General features: G+C 27.6%; 1 protein-coding gene across 1 annotated transcript; it reads right to left on the reverse strand.

Moving 5' to 3' along the window:
- Nucleotides 1–204: 204 nt before the first annotated feature.
- On the reverse strand, nt 205–13,770 carry GO595_001433 (dynein heavy chain 2, axonemal; the record flags this gene model as incomplete). The annotated part of the gene is made up of 2 exons (XM_067914231.1): nt 205–10,058; nt 11,790–13,770. 2 exons carry the CDS (start codon nt 13,768–13,770, stop codon nt 205–207), a joined length of 11,835 nt encoding a protein of 3,944 aa, XP_067778425.1.
- Between the last annotated feature and the right edge of the window lie 29 nt (nt 13,771–13,799).

Genomic DNA, 13,799 nt, shown 5'->3' on the forward strand with positions numbered 1-13,799 from the left:
TTAATAATACGAATCCGTAACAAAAAGCGAAGTACTGAAGAAAGTATTGCTGAAGATATGGACAGTAAAGATATCGCAATGAGAAACTTTACAAACATATCCAACATCAAAGAAGATCCATTTGCAGAAGACTTCAAAGAGAACAAATATTTCTCTAATCTTTAATGATAAATACATTTTGTTTATTAATAAATAAAATTTTATTTATGGTTTACAAAGTATAAGTGCTGTACCTCTTTTAGTCCAATGTTCGGGAGGCAATTCCGTTGGTAAGTCCACCGGTAATATAAGTGATGGCTTCTCAGAAGTACCGCCTCTAATCGGATAAATATAAGCAGGGCATTTATAAACCCCCTTTTTCACAGCTTTACTTTTCTCAACGGGCAAAAAGTGCACTATCGGCATTTCACATGACAATTGTAACGGTTTCTGATTGGTTAAAATTCCTTTTTTCTTACTCCAGTTAGCACCTTCGAGATATAATCCTCTAATTAAGACGCCTTCGTTTGGTATCTTTCCTTGTTGCTGTAGCTCATGGATTGATCTTGTTTCCATTACATTAAAACTCCATTCAAGTTGATCAATGGAAATATGTTTAATTCGTGCAACTCTCTGAAGAACAGCAGTCAAGAACGAAGTTGGGTATGTGAATCTTCCTAACCAAAAGGCAGAAGGCTCACCTTTTTCCAACCATTTTTTAAAGAAATTAATTCTTTTCGTCAAATCCTTAGTCCAAGAGCTCAAATTCATCAACGATGGGTAAGTATTCTTCCAAAGGTTTGGTACTATATTGTCATATAAACATTGAAATATGATATCAAGTTCATTTGACATCACGACCAAACCTTGAATTCCTTTAATTAATCTTTCTAATGAGTTACGAATAACTTCTATTAGTTTATTATAGCGTTTAATTTCTTGATATAACACAATTTTCAAAGGATCGTTCATTTGCTGATTTTGATTTTTGATTCTTGGAACATTAATTTTTAATGGAATATTCAACAATATGTCCTTTGCTATCTGTAAAACTATTTCTTCACGTGAAGCTCCGATTGTTGAAACATTTGTTGGTTGCAAAGATAAAATTGTCGACAACAAAGCGTTCGATTCTTTAATTAACTTTGATATATCTGCATTTGGATGTTGTCCGAATGCGTCTGGTAAATCGTTTGTTGGTAATTTATTCACATATTGTATATAATCATTTAATGAAGTTGGATCAGGCACATAATACGAAGTATTTGTTGATAATTGATAATTTTGCGTGTTAATTAATTCGGGACAAAAATATTGATTAATATATACATTAAGTAAACGTTGATCATATTCATCAGTAATTCGGCCTCCATAATTAATGTCGCCAATTAAAAATCGTAATGCTTCCCATGAAATTTTATTATTGTTCGAAATATCCAAAATTTTAGAAATTACTTTTGTTGATATTTCGAAATCACTTCGATTAAATGAATATGGAATATTCCAACCCAAATTTAAGAATTTGCGTCTTTCGATTATGATTGAATGGAAGAAACATAATGTGAATATTAATGTTTTATAATTATTTGAAGCCTTATCAAATGTTTCAGCGTTTAATGTATTAAACATTTCAATCATGTTAGCTCGAATACCTGTTGGTGATTCAGTAGTAATTTTAATTGACTTTTGTAATATCGAAATAGGGAATTTAGGATTTGGATCACTTGATATCCATAAACGAAATTCATCATTAATTTTAGTTAATGAAATCTCTTCAATTAATCCTTCGAATTCTTCCATCCAACTTAACATTAAATGACAATTACCTAAATATATCCACCAACCTTTTTGAGATCCTTCAAGTATTAATTGTTTAGCTGCTTCTGATTGACCTTGCCCTAAAGCTAAGTCATGAAATTCATCAACTTTTTTGTTTTGAATAACAAATTGTTTTAATTGTATTAATGGATCTACACCAGGACTTAACACAAATAAAATTGGTGTATAACAATCGGAATCCTTTAAAACAGAATTAAAATCTAATGTCGGCGGTATAATGAATTCTTGTCCTAATGTTTGTATAATATATGTACGAATACATGATAATATTCGATCTGGTCGTAAACATTTGATGATAATCATTGATTGTAATAAATTACATTTCCGTGTCCATTCTCCTGGAAATGGTAATAATTCTGGTTCTTGTTCTTGATACCATTCATACCAATCATCATTATATTGTTCGAAACTTGTTGAAATACCTTCAAATGTAGGTAATTGATTAAGTCCGATAATACTTTCCCATTCATGTTCTCCTAACCATTCAGGTTTAGTATCAATGTTTTCACTTATATTAATATTAGTAGGACCACGTAAGAAATATAAATATTCTTCTTGATTAATTTTATTTTGATTACGTTGTTCACCAATTTTTTGGATTTGTATAGCTAAACAAAATGAAAATAATAATTTATGTTTTTCAAATAAAGCTCGACAAGTATTATTATATACTGCTAATGTATGTACTGATTTAATGTTTTCATTACGTTCATTAATATCATCTGAATGTTGAGCTCGAATTAATGAATGTGAAAATAATGTTATATAAGAATCTAATGAAAATTGATACATAGGATCAATATAAGCTAAATCAGATAATACAAAGAATAATGATGAAGCTCGAATCGCAACTGATCGATAACCTTCTCGAGCTAAATCGATTTTCTTTTCAGTATCTGCAGCACTTTTAAGTTTTTCGTTTATGTTTTGTGATAAAGTTTTACTATTTTCTAATGTTCCTACTAAAGCATCATCATTTAATAATTCATGACTTTCTTTACTTGCAAGTAATTGTAATATTTGTTGTTCTGTTTCATGTAATGTTTGTTTATCTAATGTCATTTGTGTAACTAATCGAACTTTCTCACTTTCTAAATCTGGTCGTTCTTTACCTACTACAATTCCTAACATTTGTTCTTCTAAACCTTGTTCTTTAACAGAGAAATTAACAATTGTTGTTTTAGAAGTAATTTCTGGTGTTAAATTAGGATTCGACATTTTTGTAGTTATAAATAATTTAAATTTAGGATTTAATTTAACTAATCGATTACCTCCAAGTTTAAACATTTTTTGTGTTCCACGTTTAATAAATTCACGATTTAAAATTGGCATTAAAGAAGGATCAATATCTTCTGTAATATCTTGTAATAAACAAGGTTGACCATTTTGTAAAGCTAATTCTAATATATTAATATAATTAGGTTTCTTAGTTGTTAATATTTGTAAGTTATCTTTATACATTAATTTAATCCATTTATTTGCTTGGTTTTGTGGATCAATACATAAAGGCCAACGTTCACCATGTAATACTAAAGTAGCATTTTCTTCAGAGAATTCATCTTGTGATAAACCATATACATGCCAATTTTGTATATCAATTGGCTCATTTAAAAATGTAGATACATTAAAGTTAGGATTAAATATTATTTTTTGTGTACGAATATATTTCTTCCATTTTTGCATTAATGATTGTCGATAATCAGAAGGAAATGGACCACTATAACATAAAAATGCTGATGATAAAAAACAATCTCCTGGTAACCATTTTGTTAATTGATCGAAATTTTTAATTGTTTCTTCCCAACGAGTTCGTTCACCTATTAATCCATTAATTAAATGATTAGCTCTTTCTAATCTAATTTCAGTTTCTTGTGCTTCATTTTGAAGTTTCTCTCGTGTAGCATTTACTTCTTCACGTTGTTTCCTTAACATTTCTAATTCAAGTCGAAGTTGTTTTAATCGATCTTGTTTTATTTGCATTTCACGTTTCTTTTCATCATATTCTGCTTGAATTCTTGATACTTCTTCTTGTAATGGATGTACATCTTGATAAATAACTCCGAATTTATACATTGCATTAATCCATTCTGCTAATAAAGCTCCTGCACGTGAAGAATTCGCAGCTATTTTCGGATTTAAATCATTCATTCGCATATAACGACCTAATTTCTTTAATGTAGCTTTCGATATTTCTTCTTTAGGAAACTTTTGTAAGTTTTGACAAAATGATGGATCTTTCATTTCTGCTTTAGCTGCTGCTGTACCAGTAGGTTTTCCTAATAATACCATTAAAGCTTCAACAATCGAAGCTATAGCACCATGAAATGAAGTATATTTAGCAATTTCATGGATTTGTGTAATGTTTGATTTGATTTTTTGTAATGCTTCATCTGCTGCATCTAAAACTGGCTTAGCTTGTGCATATGCTAATTCTGCTTTTTGTTGTTTCTCTAATATTCGTGCTTCATCTTTAGCTAATTGTTCAGTATCTAAATTCACAAGTTTTTCTTGTTCTTTCATTTGGTTTTGATCATGAAACATTTTCTCAGTCATTTGTTCACATTGTGCTTGAGAAGCAGAAACACTTTGTTTTTTCTTTTCAAGATCAATTGACATTTTTTCTATTTCTTGTCTAGTCGAAATTAAAGTATTTAAACCATTACGATATATATCACTTTTATGTTGAATTTCAATACGTTTTTTAGTTAATAAATTACAATAATTATTAATAAATTCTAAAAATGTTGTAGGAGTTAATTGGAAAGGTCGTTTTAATTGTGTTTTCATCTTAATACAATCTTTATTAGATATTTTATGGAATTCGACAAATGATTTAATAATTTTTTGTTTTAATTCTTCTTTATTTTCTTCTTCTACTTCAACAAATTCTATATCTTTCATTAAATTATTAGCGACTGATAATAATGCATCTTCTGGCCATTCATTAAACCAATTAATTGTAGTATTATTAACTATTGGTGGATACATTCTAACTCTATTTCGAAGTCCATTACCTGAAGGTGACATAGCTAAAATTATATGTAAATTTTCTTTCGATTTTTGTATATATAAATCAAATAAACTTTGCGTAGTTTCGATTAAATGATTTTTCTTAGCTTCTGTTCTCATTGATTCACAACGTTGTTGAATTTCATCATCTTCAAAAAGATTTGGTATTTGTCCACTTGATAACAAAGAATTAATATCTTCCATAAATGATTCTTGTATAATTTGTGTGTCTTGGAAATAAAAAACAACTTTCTTTTGTTCAATAGCAGTCATATCCATTAATTTCTTCATATCTTCATGGAAATCTTTTTCATTATAATTTTTGGACATTTGAATTTGATAAAATTCATATCCTAAAATATGTGTAGCTAATCGAGTTAAACTTTGTCTACCACTACCACCTAAACCTATTAATAAAGCATGACCAAATTGTCGACCTATAATTCTCATGATTCTACATATATGATATATAGCTTCTTTAAACATTACTAAATTCATTGGTACTCGATTACCTGTTTCATTATAATCGATTAATTGTTCATTTAAGAATTTACGTAATTCTTCTATATCTGGATATTCTTTATAAGGGAAATCTAAACCTTCTTGTACAAATGCTCCATGAGGTGTAGGCTCACCTAAATCTTTAAATAATGCAGTAAATGTAGTTGACAAAGTAATATTTAATTGATTTTGTATTAATCGATCAAATAATTGATGATCTTCATTATCAATTAAACGATCTGAAAATACTCGATAACATTCATGACACCATAATTTAATAAATGAATTCCTATCATCGAAATATGTAGTATTTGAATCTAATAAACCTTGATAAACTTTATTCATATCACGTAAATTAAATATATAATGACATTTCTTAGGTGTTGGTAAAAAGTTCTTTAAAATTGATTGATATAAATCTAAAGTAGCATTAGTTATCGGTTCAATTATTGATTTAACTTCATCACTAAAATTATTTAAATGATTCTCTAATAATAATGTATAAATTCGTTTTAATTGTGAATCATTAGGTTGAGGTACTGATATTAATATAAACTTCGATTTTAATCGATTAGAAATTGGTTGTCTACCTCCGGATGGTGGACACATAGCACCTACTATTTGCATATCTAATAATTTCTTTAATGTACATTTCTCTCGATCATACCAAGAATTAGTTTCAATCCATTGACGTAATAATTCTAATGGTGGTTGAGACCCAAATAAATCTCTTTGTGGCATATTAAAATCATCAATAAAAACTACTAAATGTTTACCACCGATTGGATAAAATGTACCTTTAGTTCTAATTTCAAAACCATTTTCTATGATTTGTTGTAATTTATTTGAGGTAGTTCTAGATGATAAATTTATTGTCATTGATGAAGTATTAGAATCCAAATTATTTAAAAATGTATTTTCAATAAATGAAGTTTTACCTGTACCTGAATTCCCTATAAATAATATATTCTTCTTTCCTTGAATTGCTGTTTGTAATATAAATGAATTCCTTAATGTATCAATTGTAGGTACTAATATCTTATTAAATGGTGTATTTGGTGGTCGTTTCCAAGTCGATGATAATTTATCTTCCCAAGAAGATAAACAATGTTTATTTATATCAACATAATAATCATAAATTGTATCTTTAGGTGGAAATGGTGATTCTAATTCTCGTACCCATAAATCTGCTTCTTTCCGACTTTCTTCATCTAATAAACCACCTACGGACCAAACTAAACAAAACCAAAACCATATTTCTATCATTGGATCAAATTGTAATTCATCAGAAGGATCTAAACCATTTTCAGGTGTCGCCAAAATTTCATATAAATTACAAAATGATATTACAAGGTTTAAATCATTAGTTGATATTATATCATGTAAAACTTGATGTTTAAAGTCGATAAATGGAATTAAGAATTTATGAATTAATGTAGTGATTTTATTTCGATGTTTTTCATTATCAATAGTTTTTAATATCCAAGATTCTATATATGATTTATAACTAATAATTGATTCATCCATATATATCATACCACAACGTGATACAGTAGCAGGAGAAGCTACAGATAAATCTTCAACTTCAAATAATAAACCTACTTGTGGAGGTAAAGAAATACGAGAAGAATTAATTAATGTTAAAACTTTGTTATCATCAAGTACAGAATTCATAGATTCGATCCACATTGTATCGACAGGTCCATCAAATATTACCCATCTTAAATCATCACTTTCCATAGTTGAAGCTTCTTTAATTAAAGTAGATAAAACTCCTTCACTCCATTGTCTAGTATTTAAATCATAACAACCATAAAGTTCATTCAATGATAAAGCTTTTGGATTTAATATAAATTTAATTACATTAATTCCTATTTTCTTTAAAGCTTTAGATAATATTTTCCAATTTGTAGTTTTACCACTTCCAGTTTTCCCTACAAGCATATTACCATGTCTAGTTTGCATTGTATCATAAAGTTGTAAAATTTTTTCTATTAAGCCAGGTTCAGGTTGTAAATATTTCTCAGCAATAGATTCGATAATAGCTTGTTCTAAAGTACTTTGAGGCTTTTTCTCTAATGTAATTCCAGGGAATAAATCATTCATTATTGATTGGAATAAAGGTTTATCTTCAGCAATAAATTTAGCGATATTCATATCATATAAAGCACGATATAAAATTAATTCATCTGATTGTTCACTAAATTCACGTTTAATTTTACCTGCTTGTATTAAAACAGATTTAATTGCACGTAAACCAAAATCATAATGATCTTGTTTTGATAATTGTCTTTTTGCTAAATCATATAAAGTAACAATTTTCCTAGCTAATGATTCACTAGCTCCAATACCTTCTGACATTAATTCTATTTTTACAATTAATGAAGAATCAGGTACCATCATAGATATAGGTCTTAATAAAGTCTTTAAATTATCAGGTAATTCAGATCGTCCTGCATAACCAGGATTCATTGTAACAAATATACCACAAGTCCTATTTAATGGTACAAATGTATGTTCTAAACATACTTCTAATGCATTAGAAGCTATAGCATCTAATAAACGTGAAACTTCTTGTGCTACAACAGATAATACTTCTACTTCTATACGATTAAATTCATCAAAACATGACCATGCACCTGTTTGAGCTAATCCATTAAAGATATTACCCATTGATTTAAAGTCTAAACCTTCTGAACAATTATATACGATACAAAACTTACCTAATGCTTTAGCTAAATCTTTGACTGTTTCTGTTTTACCTGTACCTGCAGGTCCTTGAGGATTACCACCACAATTAAAATGTAAAGCAGAAGTTAATGTTAAATAACATCTATCAGTTAATGGAGTTATAACTAAACGTGGATTATTCCCTATATATTCTTCATCATAATTAAATTGTGAAAATGTTTGTTGGATTTGACATTTCGATTCTTCTTTTAACCAATAAAAACGTAATTGCATTAACCATATAAAATCATCTTTAGTTACTTGACCTTCATGTTTAATACCATATTGAATCATAGATTGTATTACATCTTTAGCATGATCTTCAATGATTAATAAAGCTTTAACTTTCTTACGTAATAAAGAATTTAATTCACCTCGAACTAATGAAGTTAATTCACCTAAATATAATATTTGATTAGCTATTAATTGGGTTAATGGATGTGATTGTGCTGTAATTCTAACATTAGATTTTTGTGCTAAATCTAATGCTCGTTCACAATCAGCAGTCCATTTAATTTGTGAACTTGTTAGAAAGACTTGTCCAGGATATTGATCTTGAGTTAAAATTTGCATTTTTTGTTGTAAATTCGATTTAAGTAAATCCGTTTTACATTTACCTAATTGAATACGTATCGAATGACGCATTTCTTTTTCAATATCTAATAACCATTTTTCAACATCTCCTTGAATAGGTACAGTAGGTTTAAATTCAACAATTTCTCCTTCTGATGAAATCATTTGAGTTGCATGAATTTGTGATTTACCATCAATAGTTATTGTATCGAATTTTAATGAATTAATTGCTGAAAACATTTTCTTTAAATGTGGTAATACACATTTTGGATCTTTTTGTTTCCCAATGATTTCAAGTAAATCATCATTAGATATAAAGTAAAATCGTGGGAATAAACGACGTTTTGTTTCAAGAAATGATTCAAGAACTTTTTGGATTTCTTCTAATTTCTCATTCATTTCTTGTAACTTCTTAAATATATCATGTTCTTGTGCACCTTTTAAAGCAGTTGTATTTTCTCTCCGTAAAAATTCCATTACTTCTCTCCATTTAGTATTAACTTTACCAAATTCACTAGCCTCATTAGGTATTTGTTTACGTATACTTTCAGAACCATTAAATATTGATTCCAAATAAATCCATTTTCTTTGTACAGTAAGTAAGAAATCTAATAATTCTAAAACTTTTGTTAAGTTTTGTTCTAATTTCATTATAGGTTGTTGATCAAATACTATAAATACACTAGCTTCTTTCATTGATGATAAAGTAGCTTTAAAGTTTGATAATGAAGTTTGATCTTTTTCGATGATTTCAAAGATTTCATCTGATCCAACAACTTTATATGAATTTCGATGTGGTTGAATATCGAAATGTAAAGTTTCCCATCGATTATTAATAACTTCTAATCCTTGTTCTACTTCAAATTCTTTTTGTGCTATCATTGCTATAGTTGCAATTTTATCTGAGTATTCATTAAATTTCATTTCAAAGATATTATTTAATGTGAAATTATCAGAATAAGGATCAAATTGGATACCAATTTCATTCATTAATATATTCCAATGTCGTTGTCTAATTGCAGGTTCTTTTAAATTAGATATTAATGGCATTGTTCGTTTAAATAATTGGATTTTCTTAGTTAATGAATCACATACATCCCAATTCTTAATACCAAGTGATAAAATAGATTTATAATGTGCTTGTGCTGCTGATTCCATTGAAGATACATCGATATTCTTAAATGATTCTTTCTTCCAATTCTCCCACATTATATTCCATTCATCTTCAAGATTCCAAATTTGTTCTAATAAACCTAAATCTGTTTCAACAGTAGAAATTTCTTTATATACTGGTGGATCAAGTTTAAATAATTCACAACCAGGTCGTAAATTAGCTTCTCTTTCACGTAATGATTTAACTTGTAATTGATATTTATGTATTATATTACGAGCATTTTCGACACCTAAAGATGATTTAAATGGTTCATCTAATATAAAGTTATTATACATTTCTACTTGAAGATTACGAATTTCTTCAACTTCTGTTAAATGTTGTTTCTTAAATTGATCTCGATATTGTTCTATTTGTTTTTCAGATGAATTTACCATTTCTTTAAATTCATTCCATTTATTAGTTAAAGAATTCAATAATTCGGAATCTTTTGGATCTATTTCATATTCATATTTAATTAAAGCTTCAAAGTTCTCATTTAATGGTTGGAATTCATTTTCAATTTTAGGAATTTCTTCTTTAATATTTGATAAATATTTAAGTAATTCTGAAAGTTCAGGTATTGTTGTAGGTATTTTACTTAAATGAATTGTATTATCTTTAAACATATCATATAAATGTATTAATTGATCATGTGAAACTTTATTTAATAATTTAATTAATGAATTAATCCAATCAGAACAATGTGAAAGTAAAGTATTTTGAAGTGGTGAAGAATCCAAACGTATAAATGAAATTATATTTAATGATTTAATATTTTGGATTTCAATACTTTCATTTTTATAATAATTAATTTTAGTTTCAAAATCATTTAAAGTCTTTGAAGTTTCAATTATCTTTTGTAATTCTTCTGATTTATTAATTCCCCAAATATTATAATATTTGCTCCATTTATTAACATGATCTTTAAATGGTTGATCAATAATTTGAATAATGGTATTAATTTCATTAATAATTTGTTGTATTTCTTCATCTTTTTCAATCTCTTCATAAAATGAATGAAAATGTGTAACTTCTGCTTCAATGACTTCATTTTCTTCTGATGAAGAATCTGAAAGATAATCTTCTTCTTCTTTTTTATAATTAATATTATCTTTTAATTTCCAATAAAGTGGTGCGAAATCATTTGATATTAAAATAATTTCTTTAACAAGATTTATTATAGTTTCATTAATTAATTCATAAGAAGGTTCTATTATACATTTATCATTTAATAAATTAGTTTCTGCTATAAATAATTGAGTTGTTTCATCAGTAATAGAATGTTTAATATCATTTAAACTTTTAATAATTGCATGTTTAAATGATATTTTAATTTGGTGATCAATATTTATTAAATAATTTAACCAATATTCTTTAACTTGTAATGAACTAACAGTGAATTGTTTAAACATTGAAATTAATGTATTTGAAGCTAATTGATAATTTTCTTGTATAAAATCAAATGCTATTTGACGTTGTTTATTTTGTACTTCATTAAATTCTTTTAATGTATAAATATGTTTATTAGTTTGTTGTAATTGTATGAAATTAATATGAGAAATATTTTTACATACATTAATGATATCTTTTTCTGTCTTTTTAAATCCTACAATTATTATATGTAAATTATGTAAATCTTTAACAGTAGTATTAACAAATGTTTGTACTACTTGAGGATTAGCCCAAATAGTTTTAGGTATTAAAGCATTTCGAATTTTTTGTTCGATTAATTTAAAATGATCAGTAAATAATTGTTGTTCTTCATTACTTAAACATTCATAAATAGCATTATAATCACGTACAACTAATAAAACAGATTCAGAAAGTAAATGATTTCGTTCTCTAAGTTGAGTTAATTCTAATGCAACTTTTGATATTTCATAATCCATAAATAAAAATCGTGTCGATTCTTCAGTAGATATAATGAATTGTGTATCTAAATTACAACGTAATGATTTTGATGTTGGCTTCATTAAAACAGGTTTATTTAATGATAATTTAATACTTTCTTGTAAATTCTTATGGAAATCATTAAAAGTATTCTTAATGAAATCTTGAATTGATGACATTATACCTTTCGATGATTCTATAATTTCATTTTTATATGTAAATGGTGGTAACCAAGAAGAAGAAGCTTCAATTAATTCAAAAGGTTTTTGAATTCGATATAATAATGATTTAGCCCATAATAATGTACCTGATCGAATAGGTTGATATATAGGTATTGGAGGATTAGTTTTAAGATTTTCGAATTCTCGTCGTACTGATATTACTTCTTGTTCGAATAATTTCCATAATTCACCACATTTAACAGATACTATATGTTTAACTCTATCTCTAATAGCTAATGAATCAAATATTTCAAGCAATTGTAAAGCTAATATTGGTGTTTTAATAGCTTCGAATTGAGTTTGAATTGTGTTTAATAAAGTTGACTCTAAATTAGTACAAGATTCACAATATTCATTAAATTTAGTATGCCAACTATTATCCGATACGTCAAATACATTACAATTACCTTCTTCAAGTTTCTTAAGTATACTAATATAAGAATCTTGAATTTCTTGTAATGAAGCCGAAATAGTATTACCTAAAGAACCAGGAAAAATTGGAATTGGTTCAATTTCAGTACCTTTTTTCCTAGTAAATTGTATAGTGTTTTGACAAATCTCTTTTAAATCTCCACACCTTGAAATAAATGCATCGAAATTAGCAAATAGTTCAGTGTGATCAAATTTCCACGCATTTGGATCTTTAGCTTGAACAGCTTTCATCGCTATTTCATAAGTTTTATTCCAACTTGATCCAACAGTTACAGCTATTGTTAATATTTCTAATCCATTATTAACATCCCCATCTAATTTAAATACATTATCTAAGTTAATTTTAGATGTAATGAAATGCATAACTAAATCACTAACTCGTTTTAATAACGCTGACAATTGATTCTCATCTTGATAATATTGACATCGTTCCCATATAAATCGAATTGCAAATAATATCTTCCGTAAATAAATGGTACAATCTGAGACTTCCCCATTAATTAATTGATTACATGGCTCAATTAATACTTGTAAATGTTGAATGATAGATTGCGCCATTGTACTTTCTTCTTTCATCTTTAAATAATGAGTTTGAAAATCAGTTAAATATCGAGATTTAACATACTTAAGAACTTCTATAACTTGTCGTGCTGGTGCACTTTCGATTTGTTGCTTTAGGAATTGTGAATTTTTATATCGGAAATTCCAATATTCAATCTCGGCAAGTGGTCCAACAGAATCATATTTAAATGGTACTTGCGTCTTAAGCTGAGAGGTCCATTGGATGACAACTGATTCAAGACGTTGAATAAGAGCTCTGTTTTGTGAACATTGTACAATGTTGGAGAGATCTTCTTGTGGAATATATAAAACTGTTTGCCCATAAAATAAATTGGCGGCTTCTGTGGCATACCCAAGAAATTTGTTCATCCCAGGCATAAGATCAGAACGAATTGACTCATGAAGATAATCCGATTTGACAAATAATGGCATCATGAAGCTTTCTAACGAGTTAAGTAATGTGTTAAGAGCTCGCCCATGAATTTGACCCCATTGAATTGAATTGGTAAGATCTTCAAAATTGATATCTTCTTGATTTCTTTTTAAAAAATATACAATTTCGCGTGTTTCAGGTGGTGGAGGAATGTCTGTAAGATAGAAGTGAGTCCCACGTATTGTGGCAAAGAGACGAAATTTATCAGATCCTGTTAAAAAATCATAAACTGCTTGATCATGAATTTCTGTCCACATATTTTCTCCCTTAAATCCTGTTAATGTTATATGTGATTTAAACCAAGCAATTGCACGTTGAAATTCATCTCGTGATGAATTTAAATTTGAACTAAAATTATTTTGATCTATTTCACTGTTAGAAGTAACTTCAGATCTATTGGTTGAGTCATCATTTAATCTTTTAGATTCTGGGGATTGGGGATCTTCCATTTAAATTTGTTCAAACGGTCACAAAAAAC

Source organism: Histomonas meleagridis, assembly GCF_020186115.1.
Source record: "Histomonas meleagridis strain 2922-C6/04-10x chromosome Unknown contig_14, whole genome shotgun sequence".
Classification (NCBI taxonomy): Eukaryota; Parabasalia; order Tritrichomonadida; family Dientamoebidae; genus Histomonas; species Histomonas meleagridis.